General features: G+C 40.0%; 1 protein-coding gene across 4 annotated transcripts in view; it reads left to right on the top strand.

The window, feature by feature from the left end:
- The window catches only part of RTN1 (reticulon 1), a 182,469-nt gene that overhangs the window by 125,695 nt on the left and 34,760 nt on the right, over positions 1–22,014 (top strand). Inside the window, exon 1 of one of the 4 annotated variants that reach the window (XM_089522795.1) lies at positions 18,731–19,212. The exons of the other annotated variants lie outside the window; for them this stretch is intronic. Coding sequence (XP_089378921.1) covers positions 19,152–19,212 — 61 coding nt within the window. The 5' untranslated portion in view covers positions 18,731–19,151. Of the gene's footprint in view, positions 1–18,730; positions 19,213–22,014 lie in introns of those variants that run through there. 4 annotated transcript variants of the gene reach the window in all.

A 22,014-nucleotide genomic window follows, 5' to 3' on the forward strand; every position in this document is an offset into this window, starting at 1 on the left:
GTAATCAAAATGGAAAATATAACATAAGGAAAGGATGTACAGGAGACAAACCAAACAAGGAATAGGAACAAATTAAACAAGGGCAAGGAAACAGACTGAAATATGAATAGATAAAGGCACTAAGAGAAAGGAATACAAAGAGAGAAGGTAAATAATAGAAAAATAGATGACAGAGAACTATAACATAGTTTATATTAAGCAATTTAAAGTGATATGAATAATGAAAGACATACAATAATATATGACTATCATTCTTTGAAGATAATTGGACTATTGAGGTACTGTGATATTTTAGTATCATAGTATTTGTGGTATTTTAGTGTTATGGTATTGAAGTATAATGGATTTGAAAACAAACTGTATTGATATTGTGATTGAAAATGAATGAATATTATTCATCATATCAAGAAAAGAAAAGAAGACTGTATTGACCCCTGTGGATCACATTATGAATCATACAGCCCTTCCTAATAATTGAACTGACATTAAGCTGCAGGACTTTGTGGTCTAATGGGGTTCTACTAGAGTATCAGGAATCTGTTACTTGGATGGTGAACCAGAAAGAGGAACAGCCATGAGACGTCTCTCCCTCTTCTCCTCCTGCTCATTATGATTGAAATGACAGCACCATTTATATTTTATGAGCACATATTTTGATGAATAGAAATACAGAACAAACAAGCCATCATAAAAAAACACACAGGTCAGTTTAGCCCGAAGAACATCTAATACATAGTCAAAGCTAGCCTCATTCTACTCAATAGGTGCTCCATGTTCTTATTTAGAGAGCAATCATGCTGTTTTGGCAGAAGCTTCCCAAGGCCAAGGCACAGCAGCTTGTCTTTCTTCATTGTTCATTCCATCTGGATTCAGTAGGCAAAACAGGACTCCGTTGTGCCTCAGGCTAAGCCACAAGGCAACAGAGCTCCATTGTGCTCTCGCAAGTGGCTCATGCCTCTGGATTACTACCTGCCTTAACAATAACTGAGCTAGGGTGGCATAGTGGTTTGACTGTTGGACTATGAAACCTACAGAGTGACAAGCTTTCATCCTCAAGGGAGGGCAAAGGCAAATCTCCTCTGAACAAATCTTGCCAAGAAAACCCCATGATAGGTTTGCCTTAGAGTTGCCATAAGCCAGAAACAACTTGAAGGCAAACAAAAACAATTAATAGCTGCAGGGAAGAAAAGCCAAACACAGTCTCAATAACTCAAGTGTCCTCAGTTTCAGCTTCCCACCACAGCAGCAAAGCTTCTATATTTTTGTTGGAAACACAATCCAGAACTAGATGGGACTCTCTCTGCGCTAACAAGGCAGTTCCAGAGACTGGAAAGTCACTTTCAGTAGATGGAGCAAGTTTATTTTCTGCAGTTCCAGAGAACAGGACCTGAAGTAATGGATTCAAGCTACAGGAAACGATATTCCACCTCAACATTAGGAAGGACTTCCTGACATTAAGAGCTGTTTGACAGTGAAATATACTGCCTCAGTGTGGTGAATTCTCCTTCTTTGGAGGCTTTTAAGCAGAGGCTGGACAGCCATCTGTCAGGGCCATCAGTTTTGACTGTGTATTTCTGCATGGCAGAAGGTTGGCCCTTGAGGTCTCTTCTAACTCGATGATTCTATGATTCTAAAGAACTATCCAAGGTGCTGAATCTATTTAGGGATTGGGTTAGGAACCATGGATCACTCCTTTAATGCATGGAGTGTATTCATTGCTCTATGTTTGGTGAAGCCAACAGATGCTAATAGTTGGTGGCTTTTGGAGAACTTACCAAAATGTGCAAAATCCATGTAAGGAAGAGAAAGGGGTTGAGTGTTGTTGTTGTTAAATTGTTCTTGTTGTTTTAATGAGCATGAAGAAAAGAATCTTACAGATTTTGTCCATATAGTAAGCTTCTCTGGATATTACAGTAGGCTGTTGGTATCTGCTGTGGCTTGGTTCCAGGACCTGCCCCAGGCCTCATGGATACCAAAAATCTGTTGATGATAACGTCCTATTATTTACAATGGGATAGTAAAATTGGGGTTTGCTTTTTGGATTTTTAAAATAATATTTTCAAGCCCTGAATGGTTGAATCCATGGATGCAAAATCCGTGGATATGGAGGATCGACTGTATAGCCATGCTGAGTAGTAGTTGTCATAGCTTAATGTTCACATCACCTAGGTGGTGTCATGCATCCTCAAAATGTATTTGGTGACCTCTCTCAGATTCATGCTAAAATAAAGCACCTTTGCTAATTATCCAGCTTTTCTGAAATCAGTGTGGGCACTTAAGAACACAGCAATTGCCATTCTTTGTTTCAGCTTTATCATCATCACTGGAAGTCAAAAGTGAAATGCTTTCAAGCCAGTGGTGGTTAAATATGACAGCTGTTTTTTCTTTCTCTCTATTTTCACCATGGTAGCTCTGGTGTGTTTTTTGTACACTGAGATCAAAAGTATTTGGGATGAAGTCACTTTGACTGCTTGTGCTGAACGTTTCATCATTTTCAAATGCGTTTCGGTCTGGAATAACTGCTTCCCTGTTTTTTTAAAAAAGCAAGAGTCTTTTCAGCTGGCACCATAGGGAACTTCTATGCAACTTCTTGCTTCATAACATCTTCTGTAGTGTGGTCCATTACACTCCTAATCACTCAGCAGGGAGTTGGTTGTGTGTCAGATGATGAGTTGGTCCGTTCCACTGCTGAACAGCTCTCTACTATCACGAAGTTCTTCCCAACATCTAGTTGGAATTTCCTTTCTTGTATTTCAATCCACTGGTTGATGTCCTATCTCCTGCAGCAACTAAACATTTACAGTATATCAAATTTTGTAAGCTGTTTTGGAGAAAGGTGGGGTATAAATTCAGCAAACAAATAAGTAATAGTTTTTTATGGGTTTTTGTGGGTAAATAAATAATAAAACAAATTAATTCCATCTTTAGTTTTTTGTGGGGTTTTTGGGCAATGTGGCCGTGTTCTGGAAGAGTTTATTCCTGACGTTTCACCAGTATCTGTGGCTGGCATCTTCAGAGAATGCTGGTATGGAAGTGAGTGGGGTATTTGTATCCATGGTTGAAAGGAAGTGATTTACATGTTAATCTCTGTGTTGGTCTGTTATTGAATGGCAAGGCCTCAAGGTGTCTATTTCATGATCCATTGTCTGCTGGGACCCCCCCTCCCCCGGTTATCATTTGCACTTGCTAGGTCTTGATTTTGGTGTTTTTCAGGACTGGCAACCAAACTTTGTTTACTTTCCTGTTGAAGTTGTCCAGGTGTTTGAGGATTTCAATTGCTTCCCTGTGCATTCTGACCTGATAGTTGTTGACATGGTCCAGAAGGTCAGTGTTTTCAAATAGGATTTTATGCCCAGGATTGTTTATAATGTGTTCTGCTACTGCTAATTTTCCTGGCTGACCCAGTCTGCAGTGTCGCTTGTGTTCCTTGATTCGGGTTTGAACACTGTGTTTGGTGGGCTCTATGTAGACTTGTCAGCAGCTGCACAGTATGCAGTAAACTCCTGCGGCTGTGAGAGGGTCTCTCCTGTCCTTCACTGAGCACAGCATTTGCTGGATTTTCTTGTTCAAATTGCACATCATTTGGAGGTTGTTTCCCCTCACCAGTTTCCCTGTTCTGTCTGTGACTCCTTTGCTGCATGGTTAGAAAAGAAAATCCAGCAAATGTTTCAAAATACTGTTGTTTAATTCTTTTTAAATTTTTGTGAAATAAGATATTAACTTATTTTTATTTTATACTATTGTAAGCTGTCTTGGGTCCCATCCTGGGAGAAAGGCAACGTATAAATTAAATAGGTAACTAAAATTTTGGTGGGCACCTCTTAGGTGAGGAAAAGTAGCAAGTGATGAAATGAATAATATTACAATTTATTTTTAAAACACTGTGATCATTGGACTACAGCTCTGGAGACTAGGGCACAAATTTCACTGCATAACCTTAAGCAAGTCAAATTCTCTCAGCCATTAAAGAAGGAAAAGGCAAATCCCTTCTAAACAAATTTTGCAAAGAAATCCCCTTCATAGGTTTGCCTTAGAGTCACCGTAAGTCAGAAATGACTTAAAGGCACACAACAGCAACAACAACAACAACAACAGCAAAATGACAACGTAGAACCTAAATACTGGAAAGCACCAGATCCTGTCTGATCTTGGAAACTAAGCAAGATAAGCCCTAGTTAGGACTTGGACGGAAGGCCAGCAACGAATTGCTTTATTAAGCCCCTGTATAAGGAAAAACCTATACAGTAAGGCTGCATTTTATCACCCTATTTGTATGCTGGAAACATCATGAGGAAAGGAGGGTTAGATTTAAAAGAAGGAGGTGTCAAAATTGGAGGAAGGAGCACCAGCTATCTAAGATATGCCAATGACACCATACTACTAGCAAAAAATAGCAAAGATTTGAAAGGATTATTGAAAAATGTCAGGACAAAAGCACAAAGGCAGGTTTACAGTTGAACATTAAAAACCAAAGCCAATCTTGTTGTTGTTGTTGTTGTTGTTGTTAACTGCCCTGGAGTCAATCTTGACCTATGGTAACTCTGCTGATGAGACATCTCTAAGACCTTCTGTCCTCCACTGCTCTGCTTAATTCCTGCAAGCTCATACCCATGTCCTCTTTAATAGAGTCCATCCATTTAGCATGCAGCCTTTCTCTCTTTCTGCTTCCCTCCACCTTTCGTAGCATTATTGATGTGCCTGAAGTATAACAGCCTCAGTTTTGTCATCCTGGCTTCCAGGGAGATTTCTGGCTTGATCTGCTCTAGCACCCATTTGTTTGTCTTTTTGGCTATCCATGGGATCATCAACACTCTTCTCCAGCAGCACATTTCGAATGTTTTTTATTTTCTTCCTCTCTGCTTTCTTAACTGTCCAGCTCTCACATCCATACATGGTAACAGGGAACACAATGGCTTGTATGATTCTTACTTTTGTGCTCAGTTGTATATCTTTGCATTTTAGAATCTTTTCCAATTCTTTCATGGCTGCTCTCCCCATTCTTAATCTTCTTCTGATTTCCTGGCTGCAGTCCCTGTTCCTATCAATGTTTGATCCCAGGTATGAGAACTCTTTTACTATTTCTATTTCTTCATTGTCTACGTTAAATTTGTGTAGATTCTCCATGGTCATTACTTTTGTTTTCTTTATGTTCAGCAATAGGCCTGCTTTTGCCCTTTCTTCCTTGATCTTCCTTAGTAGGTGTTCCAGGTCTGTGAGGTTTTCTGCTAGTACTATGGTGTCATCTGAATATCTTAGATTGCTGATACTTCTTCCTCCTATTTTCACTCCTCCTCCTTCTGTGTCCAGGCCTGTTTTTCTTATAATATGCTCTGCATACAAGTTGAACAGGATGCAGCATTGTCTGACTCCTTTTGACAGTCAATGAAAACATTGAAATAGTTCAAGGTTTTTCATACTTGGGCTTAATCATCAATCAGAGCAGAGACTGCAGTCAAGAAATCTGAAGAAGACTAAGACTTGGATGGGAAGCTATGGAGGAACTAGACAAGATCCCAAAGTGTCCAGAGATTTTGTTACTTAATCAACTGGAAAATTAAATTGAGAATAAAGATGGTAAAATATCTTTTATTTGCTTACTGCCACAAGATTATTATATGCTCAATATTGGAAGGTAGAAAAGATACCACATGTGGAGGAATGGCTAATCAAAATATTGGATATGATTGAAATGTACATGTTATTAAAAAGTTACAAATCAAATTAAGAACTTGGTAAAAGATTTGGAAAAAGTCTTTAAATATTTGTCAGATAAATGAATGGGAAATTAACAATAGAGATTGAATGGGGTTGAAAAGAAGAAGAAAACAGATAACAACACAAAGTGATTGATAGTGAAATATTAAGTGAAAAATTAAAGGTGTTGGTTATTTGCACATAAAAATCATTTGAGAACACATTTTCCAAAGACAAGAAAATGAAATTAAGAGTAAGGCTTAACAATATAAGAAAAGAATATAACAATGAGCAATGGAGTAGACAATAATGAGAAATGAATAAGATGCACATAGCAATATAATAAAAGAAAACTCAAGGATGAAAAAGCCTAAGGATGTAACGAATGTGAAAGTTTGTCAAAGGTACAAACTCAAGGAGATGATTGTAGAATGTATGTGTTCTTTTATGATTATTATATGTTTCTTGTTATTTTAAAGATAAAATGAAATAAACAGATATAAAAAAAGATCCCGAAGTGCAAAAAGTATCACTGAATACTAAAGTCAGGATTGTAAATGCCATTGTATTTCTCATTTCTATGTATGGTTGTGAAAACTGAGCAGTGAAGAAAGCTGATAGGAAGAAAATCAACTCATTTGAGATGTGATGCTGGTGAAGAGATATAGGGATAGGAATAGCATGGACTGCTAAAAGGACAAATAAATGGGCCCTAAAGCAAATCAGGCCTGAACTCTCCCTAGAAGCAGAGATGACTAAACTGAGATTGTTGTATTTTGGCCATATCACTAGACAAGACAAGAATACTTGGTAAAATTGAGGGTAACTGGAAACGAGGAAGACCATATACCAGATGGATAGATTCAATCAGAGATGCCATGGCCATGAATCTGCAAGACCTGACCAGGACGGTTGTGGACAAGGTGGCTTGAAGGTCTTTCATTCATAGGGTTGCCATACGTCAAAGTTGAATTGAAGATAGTGAACAACAAAACAAGAAAAAATAGGAGGAAACTGCTGCCCATGTTCTAAGGCCCCATTCCCACTAGCTCATTTGCCCTGGATAGATCCAGTCCGGACTCGCTAAGCCGGTACCGAATCTGCCCGGTCAGAAATGCCCACTGCCCTTTGCACTAAAGTTCATACTCACCAAAGTACCGGGTTAAGATGGAGCCTCTTCTGTCAATCAAATGATGTGGTGATGTCTAATGCCGCCATTAACAGCGTGAGTGCTTCATCTGGTGCTTCTGCTTTTTTAAAATTATTTTTTACATTTTACAGCTTTAACGCATGGCTGGGAGCGGAGCGGCTTGTGTGGCTCCTTTTCCTCTCCTCCTCCTTCTCCACTATTAGTTTTTTTCAGCAGCAGGAGTGCTTCATTGGGCGCATCAGTTTTTTATTATTATTATTTTTACAATTTGACAGCTTATGCGCAGGCTACATGGGGCTCTTTAAACAGGAGAGGGAACCCCCAGTCCATATATGGATAGTTAGCTTCCACATATGGATTGGGGTTCCCTCTCCCTTCGTTTAAAGAGCCCCATTCATATTGAGCATTTAAATGGAGGGAGAGGGAACCCCAGTCCATATATGGAAGCTTACTATCCATATATGGACTGGGGGCTCCCTCTTCCATTTAAAGAGCCCTATGTAGCATGCGCATAAGCTGTCAAATTGTAAAAATAATAATAATAAAAATTCCCAGGCCCCAATGAAGCACTCCTGCTGCTGAAAAAAACTAATGGCGGAAGAGGAGGGAAAGGAGCTGTAAAAACCCAAAGCGCTGGATCAAAGCCAGTTGTTGCGGGGAGGGGAGGCATGTTCCGCCCCTGGCCTTTACCCCTTCCCTGAACTTGACCTGATCATGATCGCAGCCAAGTTCAGATTCAGTTGCACCGGGTTTTCTGAAAAGGAACAGTAAATACCCCACTTTTTGAAAACCCAGGCTGAAGGGGATGTGCGCCAGATCGGGTGTACAAAGCACAGATTCGATTGTGAATAAACCAGTGCCAGTATGAACTCCCCACTTTTAACCCGGTTCACAAACCAGGGTATATAGTAGTCTGAATGGCCCCTAAGTTGGCATCAAAATTTTCCTTGGTTTATTTGTTTTTTAATTATCCCTTGCATAATAATAAAAGAAAACATTTCCGTCACTGAGTAGCCCACAGTAAGCCCTGACTTGACTTTTTCAAAATGCATTAGGCCCACTGTTTCCACTAGATTGAGCTTTCAAAGCTTGATGGGTCTATATAGGATATTATTTGGAGTGGCTCTTGGAGGATTTTACAAGACAAATAGATGGATGGCCTCTTTAAAGTGATGAAGAAATCAAATACCACCATGGATCATCCCTCCAGCCAGCAATGATCATTAACCTGATTTTAGTAATTACGTATCAATTGCTGAGTGAATCATTCTGAGTGAGCACTCCTCAAAGAAAGCTTCCTTACAAGATCCAGAGTCAGGAATAGAATTAAAAGAAAATACAGCCCTGGATTTTATAGTGGTCTGGAAATAAGCTAGTGGACAGAGTTTTAAATGCAGACCTAAGATTGCCAGTTCAGATCCCTTTTAATTATGCACTTAACAGGAAGCCTTGAGCATGTTTGCTGGAGCTCTGCCTTTGTTCAACACTACTCCAACATGATGGTGCATTTCGAAAAGCACTTTGTGTATGTAAATTATTCATTCTTGCTCACATGTCATCCCTTGGAAATAATTTACAAGGTCAGGGTTAAAGCCCTTTGGTTATTGCCAGCAGATAGATAGATAGATAGATAGATAGATAGATAGATAGATGTAAGATAACATATGTGTCTTCAAGTCTCCTGTTGACTTAATAGTGATCCCATGAATGTCATAAGGTTTTCTTAGCAGAGGGCTGTTACAGACTGCCAAAATAAAGCTGCTTCGGGTCTCTTTGGAGGTATGCTATTTAAATGATGCATGCATCCTAAGAATCCGGAAGCTGCACCAAAGCTGCACTCCAGTGCTTAGGAATGGAGTGTGGCTTTGGTGCGACCTCCGGACTCTTAGGACCCATGCATCATTTAAATAGCATACCTCCAAAGAGACCCGAAGCAGCTTTATTTTGGCAGTCTGTAACAGGCCTAAGAAACACTCAGGGGTGGTTTGCCATTGCCTTCCTCTGAAATGTAACTTACATTGCCTTGTATTCTTTGATGGCCTCCCTTCCATGAATTAATCAGGCCTGACCCTGCTTTAGTACTGAGATCATCCAGGAGGATATGGTGCCTTTGGGGTACTTAAGCCAATGTTGTTGTTGTGTGCTTTCAAATTAACTCCAATTTATGGTGCCCCCATTTTAGGGTTTTCTTGGCATGACTTCTTTGGAGAAGATTTGCCAGTACTGTACCTTCCTCTGAGGCTGAGAGAGTGTGACTTGCCCAACATCACCCAGTCAGTTTCCATAGTTGAAGAAGGAGGATTCAAACTCAGCTGTCGCACAATCTTAACCCAATACTCAAATCACTACACCACACTGTCTTTCATGTTTTTGGTCATATAACATTCCTATTTTTGGTTTGAATTTCCCTTTAATTTCTCAGATCTCATGGAACAGATGTCCTGTCTCCCTTTTTTGTTACCTTCTATTTCTTTGCTCTGTTTATTGTATTTCTTTTTGTCCCTATGCACATGTTGCTGAAATGTTGCATTCAGGATTCTGACCCTCTTTCTGTCACCTTTTACTGTTGCTTTTTGTCTGTTCTGAACTAGTTGAAGAGTTTCACTTGTCATCCAATGAGTCTTTTCTTTCTTTCGGGTTGCAGGCAGTGTCTGTGACTTTGCTGCATCCACACTGCAGAAATAATCCATTTGACACCACTTTAACTGTCATGGCTCGATGCTATAGAGTTCTGGGAATTGTAGTCTGTTGTGGAACCAGAGCTCTCTGACAGAGAAAGTTAAATGTCTCATGAAACTACAATTCCCAGAATTCCATAGCATTGAGCCATCACAGTTAAAGTGGTGACAAACTGAATAGTTTCTGCAGTGTGGATTCAGCCAATGTCTCAAGTACCAGACCACAGTTCCTCTGCTTCCCAGTCCATTAGACTTTGTAGTGCAAACCTGTCCTTTACATGGACTTTAAAATTTACAGGAATGTTCTTCCAGCTGTATTTTGACACAAACGTGGGCTTAGTGTACTTCTTTAGCTTTACTAAAGATTAGTAGATTAGCCATTCATGATGTGTGCCGCAATGTGCTCCTGGTCTTGTTTTTGCAAAGAGCATGGGGATTCTCCATCTTTTGTTTCTTAATTACGTAGCCTATTTGATTTATATACTGGCCATCAGGTGACATCCATATAGACAGTTTTTTGGTTGCTTGAAGAACGTATTTGCAACGAACACATGACTGGCCCCACAAAATTCAGTCAGTCGCTCTCCTGCTTCATTTTTGATCTGAGACCAAATTTTCCTACAGTCTTTGATTCTGCTCTTTTCCCTACTTTTGCATTCCAATAATCTATGGTTAACAGCAAATCCTGTTTTGGTGTGTGATCAATTTCCTCTAGGCTCCAGAAGAGAATATTTCGATTTCTCCTTCTGCCTCTGTAATTGGAGCATAAACTTGGATTGTGGTTATACTGATGGTTTTTCCCTGAAGTCTTATTGATATTATTCAGTCAGACTTTGCATTATATATTCTTTGATGGCACTTGTTACAGCTATCTTCACTTTTTTTTAACATAAAGATTTGCTGTCCTGTCTGTTATTAGCAGCCAAATAGGTCATTGCCAGCAATTGGAAGAACCTGATAGCACCTAGCTTAGACCGATGGTATAAAAAGGTTTGGAATTTAGCACTATCAGAGAGACTAACAGGGCAAGTAAGATGAGCAAAAGAACAGAAAGATAATGATGCCTTTGAGGTAACATGGTTCCCATTCATTTCCTATGTAAATCAAATTAATGAGGAAGGAAGTCATATTCTATTGACCTATGAATTCTGTTTGGAAAGGATTAATCCAATAGAACAAATAATCGCAGGGAAATTTACTTTGTATTTCAAGATCAGGATAACATAACTCGTGCCCTATGTTCTATGTAAGCATTTGTTAATGTTTTTGTGCTGTTGATCTGTTGATTGTTTTTTAATGAGCAAATTTTATTTTTAAAAAATCTCTCTTCACTATTAATGTCACCCCATTTCTTCTTAGATTTTCATTTCTTGAGTAAAACATAGTGCAGTTATTTGAGTCAAAATGTCCCCTTCCTATCCACTTTAGCTCACTCATTTCATTTCTTATTTTACTATGTCTAGCCTCCCCGATTCATGCTTCTCACAATCCATGTTCCTGCAGTTCCTATAATATGTTTCACCTCTGCCCATGTTAGCAGTTGAACGTCATTTTAGCTTAAGTCCAGTTGTGTCATTAGACACAGCACTGTTCATACTTGTCCTCCACTCCTCTGACCTGGGAATCTCATCTTCCAGCACAATCTCTTGTTTCATTTTGGATTATCTCTTCATAGGTTTTTGTGGTAAACTTGTTATTTTTTGCATTGATGCTATATTGCTTGATTTTATATTTGGAGGTGCAAAGAGAGTTTATTTTCACATTATTCAAGCGGGAGATCAGTGAATGACTCACTCAGTCACAAACATATGCAATAATAAAAGCCTACAATCACCACGGTATTCAAATACATCTTTTCTAGTCCTGATGTTTTTATGAGGTGGGGTTGTCTAAGGAGAAATGTTGAATCATCCAAACAGCAGGTGATAATTGACTAAACTGTAATAAATTCTGAGGATGAGGTTTTCAACTATTTGGCTACTAAAATAAAGATGACAAGGGAGGGGGAAGTCATTTCCACTGTTGTTCAAAATAATGAACAACCTCCCTCCAAAAAAAATTGATTAATTCAGAAACTTTTGCTTGGTGTTGATGATGGCCTTCTAAGGTCTGCTTTTTTGCTAAAAAAAAATCAAACAAACCCAAAAGTAATGAGAGCTAAAGTCCAGCTTTTAATACAAGCTGATTATCTATGTTTGTGTGTGTATTTAAAGTATTATTATTTAATTCATTTTAAACTTTTATAAATTAATGCTTTAGCTTGATCTTTTTAAAAATATTGTAAGCTGCCTTGAATCCCATTTTGAGTGAAAGGCATGACATACAGTAAATAAATAAATAAATTATAAAATGCAGTCAGCCCTCCATAACCATGGATTCCTTATCCAATAGCAATAGCAGATTCATTTATATACCTCTTCATACCGCACTGAGCAGCCTCTAAGCAGTTTACAACTGTAAGCTAATTGCCCCCATCAAGCTGGGTACTCATTTTAGCAACCTCAGAAGGATGCCAGGCTGAGTCAACCCTGACCTCTGGCTGGGATTGAACCCACAACCTTTTGGTTTGTGAGTGAGTGGCTGCAGTACTGGCATTTAATCACTGTGCCACCGGGGCTGCTTTTAACTATCCATCTCTTGAATATCTATCTATCTATCTATTCTACGCAAACCTCAATTTTGCCATTTTATGTCAGGGACATCATTTTACTATGCCAGGGTATTTAATGGGATTTGAGGATCCATAGATTTTGGTATCCACAGGGGGTCCTGGAACTAAACCCCATCGGATACCAAGGGCCCAATGTAAAAGTATTCTTTTCCAAGGTGATGCATAAGAGATGAAGCATTTGCTAAGAATCTTAGTCAAACACATAGCCATGATGTCATGGTCATGTTTTATCTCCTCATCAGAGCCCTGGTTTTTGTTGTTAACTGCCCTCAAGTCGATCTCAACCCATGGCAACCCTGCTGATGAGACAAGTCCAAGAACTCTGTCCTCCACTGCTCTGCTCAACTCCTGCAAACTCATACTTGTGATCTCTTTAATAGAATCCATCCATCTTGCATGTGGCCTTCCTCTCCTTCTACTACCCTCTACCTTTCCCAGCATTACAGTTTCTTCCAATGTCTTCTCATGATGTGTCCAAAGTACGACAACCTGAGTTTTGTCCACCTTAAAAGGCAGTCAACCGTCCTAAGCGACAGAAGTCTGTACTGATACCAAGTGGGGCACTGGAGGATGACATGATCATTAATCTTCTTCCAGTGGCTGATGCTGCAAGGAGTAGAAGCAGTGATTCCTGATTAATACCTTGCTGAAGTGTACAGAACAGAAACATAAAGTTGGAAGGGATGCTAAGGGCTATCCAGTCCAGCCCCTGCCCTGCAGGAATACACAATCCAAGCACTCCCAACAGATGGCCATCCAGCCTCTGTTTTAAAACGTCCAAAGAGGTAGAACCCACCACACTCCGAGAATCAGGAAGTTCTTCCTAATATTCTTCCTAATCAGGAAGTTCTCCCTAATATTTAAGTGGAATCTCTTTTCCTGTAATCTCAGTCTGTTGTTCCATGTCCTAGTCTCTGGAGCCGCAGAAAACAAGCTTGCTCTTTCTTCAATAAGACATCTCCTCAATTGAACATGGTTATCATGTCACTCCTTAACCTTCTCTTCTCCAGACTAAACATACCCACCTCCCTGAGCTTCTCCTCCCCAAAAGAGTTCCATGATGACTTCTCTTCTTCCTCTAAACTCCCATTTTTAACCTCACAAGCTGGACTTCAAAGAGCTCTATCTAACTGAATTGCACTCAGTGCAAGCCAGATCTATACCTAATCCCCCATAAGAGGCCCATAAGACCTGCTGTTTCCCTGCTTCCCTCTCCCATTTTTTCTTATGATTTTTGCCAGCTGTACCTCAGAGGGTCCTCTCCTGTCCTCCATTTAAAACTTAGAAATCATAACAGAAGTGCTTTGCCCTTTCCTGTTTTCCTTCCCTTTTTATTTTTCCTATCTCGGGTATTTGAACAGTAATACCTATCCCCATCATATGTCACAATCAAATCCCTTATACATATAATATATGATTCCATAATGCTATTTAAACAGTAGGATGTCCAAACAACTTCTCTAGAAATAAAAAAACAAATACACTAGCATAACATAGGAAGAGTAAAGATAACAGCAAACCACTTTTATGCCAGGATCTGCCAGAATCCTGACAGAGGGAGGAAAAGGCAAACTCCCTCTGAACAAATCTTGCCAAGAAAATGCATAAGTTTCAACAGCTATGAGTTGGAAATGACTTGAAAGCACACAACAACAGCAACAACAACTTGATAGTCTGATGTATTCTAAGAGACCCTTCACTGCAATTTCATTTTTTTATTAGTCACTTGAATGACAAACCTAAACAAGTACCTCCATGTACCACCATTTTTTATGAGCTATGGCTGCCTCTTTTTTTGGCTTTTAACGGTAGCCCCCTCCATTCAGAATTTCAACCTGGAACTCATCATTGCAACTTGGACAACAACCAAAATCACTCATGACAACTTTTGACATGTCTAGCATAGAGTCCCTCTAAGCTATGGCTGCCTATATAGACATAAGTAAAAATTATTTTATTATTAAAATTATGTACCATTTTTATACATATTCTGCCTTTAGTGATATTGGCTGCCATGTATTTCTTTTCCTGGACCTGCCACCTTATGGTGGTTTCCAAGTGATCTACAGGTTAAGAAATGGCACCTTATCCCATCACAGATGTGGATGCTGAACAAGAGCTGTAGCTTGTGGCTGCCTTACTGGCCCTCCTTGCATTGTGAGGTACAGAGGAAATCTCTCTGTTTGAAAGTGCCTACAAAGCAACCATGGAAACAAGTATTCCAAGGGAGCTACTGAATTTGGCTGTAATATGTCCTACTTTTGTTGTTATGTGCCTTCAACCTGTTTCCATCCTATGATGACTGTAAGGGGTTTTCTTGGCATGTTTCTTCAGAGAGGATTTGCCATTGCTATACTCTGAAGCTCAGGGACGTAGCCAGGATTTTAGGAAGTGTGTGTGTGTGTGTGGGGGGGGGGGGGGTCCAGACTAAGTGCCACCATTATAATGGGGCTTGGGCGCGGCGGCACAGCAGCACACGCCATTCATTTTTCTAATGGAAGGGGGGGTCCGGACTCCAAGAACCCCCCCCCCCTTGGCTACATCTCTGTGAAGCTGATAGAGGCCCCATTTCCACTTACATTTAAACCAGTTTGCAATTTGCCTCTGCTCCATGTCAGTGAATCGATTCCAAAAGGTCCATCATTCCCACTATGAAAGCAGATCTTTTCATCATCCTCTTGTAATCGATTCTTTTTTGACACAATTGTTGACCCCACTGGTTTGCACCACTTTGAAATCCATGTCAATCATCTGCACGTCATCAATGACGTAAGCGGCAGCCTGGCTTGGAAACTTTTTTTAAAAAACTGATAGAAGATTCGATTAATTGGTTTTGTAAATACTTGTCTCACTGAACTGCTGTTGGTCCAGTTGCCCGACTTGCCGCCCGAATAATTGCAAGTAGTTGCAAATCAATGAATCAAATCTGCTATCAATTTTTGTTTTTAAAAAAATAATGCGCCCATAGGTCACACCACAAGCACAAAGACAGGGCTGGGGGCGGGGTGATATACCAAAAACTGAGGAGGGATGGTAAACACCCCTCTGCCATTAGTCCCTCCCCTCCAGAATGATGCAATTCAGATTCGTTGTTCCCACTTGTTGAACACACTTCAGAATTGATTTTTTTTCAAAAGAACCGCCAAAGAAGTGTCAGGAAAGAGCAGGGGTTTTTGTATTTGCCTCACTTCATCGCGATTGAAACTGATCACAGTAGGATTGGAACCGGTTTCAAATGGGAATGAGGGTCATATAACCTGATCAGCAAGTCTCTTTAAGTCAAAGTGGGAATGCGGCCAGAGTGTGACCTGCCCAAGATCACCAAATAGATTTACATGACCAGACCAAGATAAACCCCAGTCACCAGAGTCATGCTCAAACCACGCTTGCTCTTCAATTCTTAGAGCTGGGGAAATTCTGGCAGACCTTGGGATCAGTTTTCTGCCCCTAGGAGACTCTACAATGATTATCAAAAATGGCAAAAAAGAAAAACAATGAAAGGAAAGCAAAAGAGAGAAGAACCCTCCACCAAAAATGGTAAGAAAGAAAGGAAAATGAGAAAAGAAAGAAAACCAGAGATGGTCAGAGAAGTCACCTTTTGGTTTTAAAAAAGGTCATTTTTAAAAATATCACACACCACAACCTATTTAAAAGATGGATACAGAGGCTTTGAGCACAGGTCAATCTCTTTCTCCTTTTTGACAGAAAAACAGGAACATAGAAGATCTATAGGGCCTGAGGCTTTGAAAACAGGCTTAAAAGTTGCATGTGCCCAGGCTCCCCATCCCTCCTTTGTTTGAAGAGCCGTAGCCATCAGCCACAGCCTCTTCAACAAGGAGTAGGATCTCTATAACTCTTTCAGTTAATAGTCCCATCACCCTAGAACTTATTTCTTCACATCTCTTCATCAGTCCATTTGGTTTTGTAGTTTTAAAAAGAATTGTACCAGGGTGGTCACATTTGCAGGGATGGGGAGCCACAATAAAATCCCTAACCCAATGGAGAACATGCTGCTGCAGTTTCTACGTCTCTCACAACATCTGACATATCACTAATCTGGATGGCTTTAAAAAGGCCATCAAGATGGATCTTTTCCAACAGGCCTTCCCTGAATAACTCACTCGGATACCTGCTGATATGATCCCCATACTGACTACTCCTAGATACCCGGCTTTTGGTCTCTGATTGTTTTTAATGACTTAAATTGTAATTTTATTGTGTGGAATTATTATGTGTTTTATTTCAGGGAGGATGGGAATTATTTTGTATTGTTTCAATTTTTGTTTTATATGGTATTACTTTTGTATTGTTTGAATTTCACTACAGTTGTAAGGTGCCTCAATCATTTCGGGGAGGTGGGATAAAAATAAATAAATAAATAAATAAATAAATTATTATTATTATTATTATTATTATTATTATTATTATTATTATTGCAGCCACAATGGCAGCACTCTATGGTGGATGTCAGAGATACCTCCTGTACTATAGAGCTCTGCTCTGCTCAGGGCAGAGTGCCTCCTGCCCTTCTGGGAGGGAATGGGAGAGGTCTTCTTGGGTTATTATTGCCACTGTTGACTTTTGATGGGTATGGTTTTGTCATTGGCAATAGCAGTGCCACTAATTTTGGCAGGGGCTAAATGGGTCAATGGATCCACATGTAACCACATGCAGCCCCCTTGATTTAAACCATAGGAGCCAGCATGGTGTCGTGGTTTGAGTGTAAAACTAGGACTCTGATGATCAAGGTTTGAATCCATGCTCAGCCATGGAAACCCACCGGATGACCTTGGGTGAGTCACACCCTCTCAGCCCGAGAAAACCCTGTAATTGGTCTGCCTTAAGGTTTCCATAAACCAGAAATGGCTTGAAGACACACAACAAAAACAACAACAACAGGGGCATCACCCTGGATGCTTTCATTCCATGTTTAACTGTCTTAATTTTTATAAATGTCAGATTTATAAAATCTTTAGAGTAGCCTTTTTTCTCTTCTTTGTTGTTGTTGTTGTTGTTGTTGTTGTTGTTGTTGTAAACAGGCCTCTCTTAAATCACCTCTTTAAAGGACTATTAGGTGTGTTTCATTATTTTAGGGGTGGATAAACTGGAGCCCTAAGGCTGCAAGAGCTTTTCAGGGGCAGTTTTTGACCCCGTAATCTCTCCCACATTGCCCTTTTCTGGCCTTCCAGGAGTAGAAATTCACATTTTAAATTGGTTGGGGGACCTCTACACAGTTTAACATCAAAAACGTACATTTTACCCCCCCCCTCCCCAAATGTAGGCTTTTTATCACTACTGGGATTTGGAGAATGTTGGTTTTGTTTGTTTGTTTGTTTGCGTGTTTTGAATTTTTGACAGTTCAGGTGGTCCCTGAAAGACGTCAGATTGTTGCTTGAACTCACCAAAGTTGTCCTTCCTTCAGAGGTGTCCTTTGAGGAGCAAAATGATAGATGCAGCTTTACTCATAGCATGAGCAGATGTGAAGTAACCTCTGGTGTGTTTTTTTAAAGGTTTTGTCTGGAATAGGGTTCATTTTTCTTTATTGAGGGTAGCAGAGGGCAAAAGACCCCAAACAACTATATTTTCATGATGATGAGGTGCTTTGTGGCATATTTTGGCTGACCAAAATGACCAAAATTTGGGGGGGGGGTCTCCTGGCAGGTTTTTGGAGGCACAAAACAAGGCTTGCTGGCCACTTCATAACAGCATCATTGGGATAGCAGACTGAGTAGCTGGGATACAGGTAGTCAGCTGGTCTCAGTCTTCAATGTTATGATGAGATGTATCCCATTTCTATTTATATTGCAGTCATGGTTTCTAAATTTGCAGCTATACATGTGCATCAGCATATGCACACTTTACACAAACATGTGGTCTATTTTGGTCTGCCTTGTTTAAAAAGTGAGGCTTAAGTAGCAGCCCCATTTCTGAAACACACGACTGGTATCTAAAATAAGAAAGATGTATGGTTTCTATTATTGTTCTGTTGAGGCTAGATAGGGCTCACTGTTGTTGTTTTCTTCCATAGAACTATAGCAGGATGGTCTGTTTTTCTTGGTTTTACCACAACTTCTGGATTATAGTGGAAAGGGTGGGTGGGGATGGAAATACACCAGGGAGTTTATCCAAGAGGCCAAGATGAGCTAAGAAGATGCTCTGGCTTGGACAGATAAGCAAAGCTTGAGATCTAGCACTGAATCTTGATCTCCATTTGCTACCCTGCCGTTCAGCCCTGTTGTCAGCAGATACGACTGGGGAGCAGGATTAGGAAAGACAGATGGGCAGGAAAGCAATGGCACCATTGGCAGCCTTATGCACACATAAATCCCAAGGAAATGCTTGATTCCTTAAACTTAGCAAGAAATTTCTGGAACAGAGATTGTCAACAGAGAGGGAGCCGCACCCTGCTCCCCCCTCCCCACATCTCTCTTATCTCTCTCCTCCCCTCCTCACTCACCCTGCCTTTCTCTCCACACCCAGATTGTTTTTGTTCCTTGGCTGTCAGGTTGCCTTAACCATTCGCCTGGCTTAACCACACTCGCTCAACCTCCCCTCTTATAAAATATCTTCCCTCTATTACTGCTGTTGTTATCATTTGCAAAGCCACTCCTGCATCTCTGTCTTACACACACATACACACACCCTTCCTCCTTTTTTTTTAACAAAAGAGACTGGTCCCCAGGGCAATCGCAGCATCCTTTTGCTGATTTGCTGCAGTGTGGACCGCAGCGGTTACACACTGCACCCTCCCCCATCTTCTCTTCCTCTGCTGAACAGCATCCCTCCATCCCTAGCCAGTGCAAAGGGAAGGTGGGGGAAGAGGAGCATCTACATCAGCAACCACAGAGACCAGCTCACCTATTCATGCTTTGGAATGCTTGAATGCTAAGAGAAAAGACAGTGCCTGAGCTGAAAGAAGAAAAGGACCCAGCCATTCCTTCCTTTCTTCCATCACAAAATGCAAGCCAGTGCTGATTCTACAAAGATGGAATGCCTCTGGAGCAATTGGAAAGGCCAGGGTATATATGTGTATATATTTATATTTTTCTCTACTGTGTGCCTAGAAAGAATTGCATAGGGGAAGACATCAGGGAGAGAACAATTTGTTTTACCTTTCTATTTCTTCCCTCTCCTCCCTTTAACCCTACCATTGCTAGGGCCTTTATGTGCGACACATTTTTGTAGCAATAGATAGAAATACAGATATATTTATAGATATTAGACAGAAAGGTGGGTGGGTGGGTGGATGGGTGGGCAGATAGATCCTGGCAGTGTCCCATGCCTCCTGTTTGCTTTCCACACCCAAGTGTGGTGTTCTTGAAAATGTCACATTGGCTTTCGTCTGCCTGTGACAAGTGGCACCTTTTGCCCACTTGCCCATTGCCACTCTTTCAGGAACACCACCTGTAAATAGGTATGTTTGCCCATCTGAACAGTGGGAAGTTAGTCAGGAGTTGGGGATGGACGGTGGATTGGAATCTGTTTCTGGTGTGTTGTGCGTTGCTCTGGTTGTTATGTTTTGGAAAGAGCTTTGGCACATCCTTTTTTGGCAAAGTGACACACCCATTGTGAAAACTCCGTTTCACAAAGACCATTGCAACAATTCAGCCTGCTTGAGATTGCTTTGCTCAAGCCATCTCCTCCTCTTCTCCTCCTCCTATTATTATCATTTATTCTCATCCTCCTCATCGTTGTCATTGTCATATAGCATTGCCTTTGCCTGATAGTTAATGATTTGAGCTTTCCAAATTTTCAGTGTGCTGAAAGACCACAACAAATGCAGAATATTTTGTGAGCTTGGTCATCTGTTGAATGAGTGAGTGAGCACAAATAATAGGGGTGTTTCTTTTGTGGTAAGAAACATATTTTGAACATTGTCCCATTGGGTGTGGCTGGCTACCTTCTGCTTGCCTTACATTGCTATTTCAGCCATTTTTATTCAGACTTCATCACTCCTGCGTACCTTCCTTTGTTTTGGTTCCAACTGTGGTGGAAGGAAAATAGCAACACCATGCTGTCCCTTCCCCAGTAATCTAGGTGCGTTTTGTTGACATTTTTGCTTTTGTCCTCATTTCGTTTTAAAATCCTATTGCATTTTAGTAAGGAACATCTTGCTGTCAACATATAATTGGTTTTGTTAAGATCCGCCTAGTTTAGTCTAGAATGAGGTTTACATTTAAGCTGTGTCCAACAGAAAGGGCCTTTGTATAAGTGTGTATGTGTGTGTATTCCTATGTAATTCCATAACACCCACACAAAGATACCCCATTCCGTTAATGAAATGCAACCTTCATTGTTAAACTGGGTAGTTGGAGAGAAGAGATTATTTTGTGATATTATGAAATTTATAGCATGTTGAAAAGTACTTTTCTTAACTGAATTGACCCAAGATTCCCAAAGGATTGTTCAAGAAGATTCTTCTGTAAGGAATGTAAAACAGAGCCTCTTGCTATTTATAAACTGATCTATATTACCATCTGATTTTGTGAATCAAAATTGGAAGCTAGAATTTGGAATAGATAGGTGGTTTTCTGTGAATGCTCTTACACCAAATATTTTTGTTTTGAATTATAAGATAAAGATTCTGTCACAAATATTTTTATTGCACTTTGTTCTTAGTTTTCCTTTATATAAGGAAAATGCATATTCACTACATCAATTGTTGAATTAACCTTCAGGTACCATGGAACTATGCCTGTCTGTCCAGAAGTAACCTCTTTTGAGTTCCTAGGTATGCAATCTTAAAGTCAGATGTATCTTCAAATTTTAAAATAGTGTGTTACGAGCCATTGCTCCAAATAAATAATACAGTGCCTTTTCCATGTTTGTTCCCATGACATCCTTTCTGGAATCAGCAGCCATTATTGCTGAAAATAGAGCAGAATGCCATAACCAGAAATAAGCAGAGCAGGAATGGTCCTCAGTATTTACTTGTCTTGAATTCTGTGAGAAAGGTAATAAAAATAGTTGAGGGGTGCTTTTAAAATAGGTAGCCATGCAGTCTCTTCCTATAACATGTTAAAGCTACATTGTTAAATTCTTGCTGTATAGGAAAGATCAGGAAGGATTATTAAAAAAAACACCCACAAATCTTGATTTACTAAGAAACAAAGTGGCAGATATTTGCTGGCATCACTAGTTTAATTTCTGCTTCATTTTGAATGACTTTTAATTTCCTGGAGACAAATTTTGTAACGAGTAAAGATAAGCGATTGTGAAAATCACAGTGGGGATTAGATACACAGATAGGGAAACAGATCAAAGGGAAAATGGAATTGTGCCGAGGGAGATGATGTTTGATGATCGTCGAAGAAGGAAAAGTATATAATAGATTACAGAAATAAGGTCTAGCTAACACTAGACTAGCAAATAGAAAATAAGAACAAGCAAATCCTTAACTGTTACAGCATTTTACTGAAGGTTTCTGCTAAAAATGGATCAACAGCCTAAGCTTTGGGATTTGAGCTCTCGCAGCATGCTTTTTGTAAACACCATGTGGGAATTGCAAGGGGTGCTCAGTGGTGACACCCAGCTAAGGCGCTCCTTCCGCCAGAGATGCAGTGATGTCCAAATCTTGTTCTTGTCATAGACAGATCACTTTAAAAGATGCAAGGAATGAGAAACCCTCTTACAAGTGGGTATAAGAAAGTGTTTTGTCTTTGTTGCTTCCTTGGGTTGCTGATTTCGTTGCACTTTATTGGATATTTGTATTTGGTTCATTTTAGATTTGTGATTTTGAATATGTTTTCATATGGAAGTCATTTGCTGCTCTGGGATCTTGCAAGGAAGGGCAAAATATGGATGGAATAAAAAACCAAAGA

Source organism: Sceloporus occidentalis, unplaced genomic scaffold (assembly GCF_023333645.1).
Source record: "Sceloporus occidentalis isolate IW3139 unplaced genomic scaffold, rSceOcc1.0.p SCAF_4, whole genome shotgun sequence".
NCBI classification, from domain to species: Eukaryota; Metazoa; Chordata; class Lepidosauria; order Squamata; family Phrynosomatidae; genus Sceloporus; species Sceloporus occidentalis.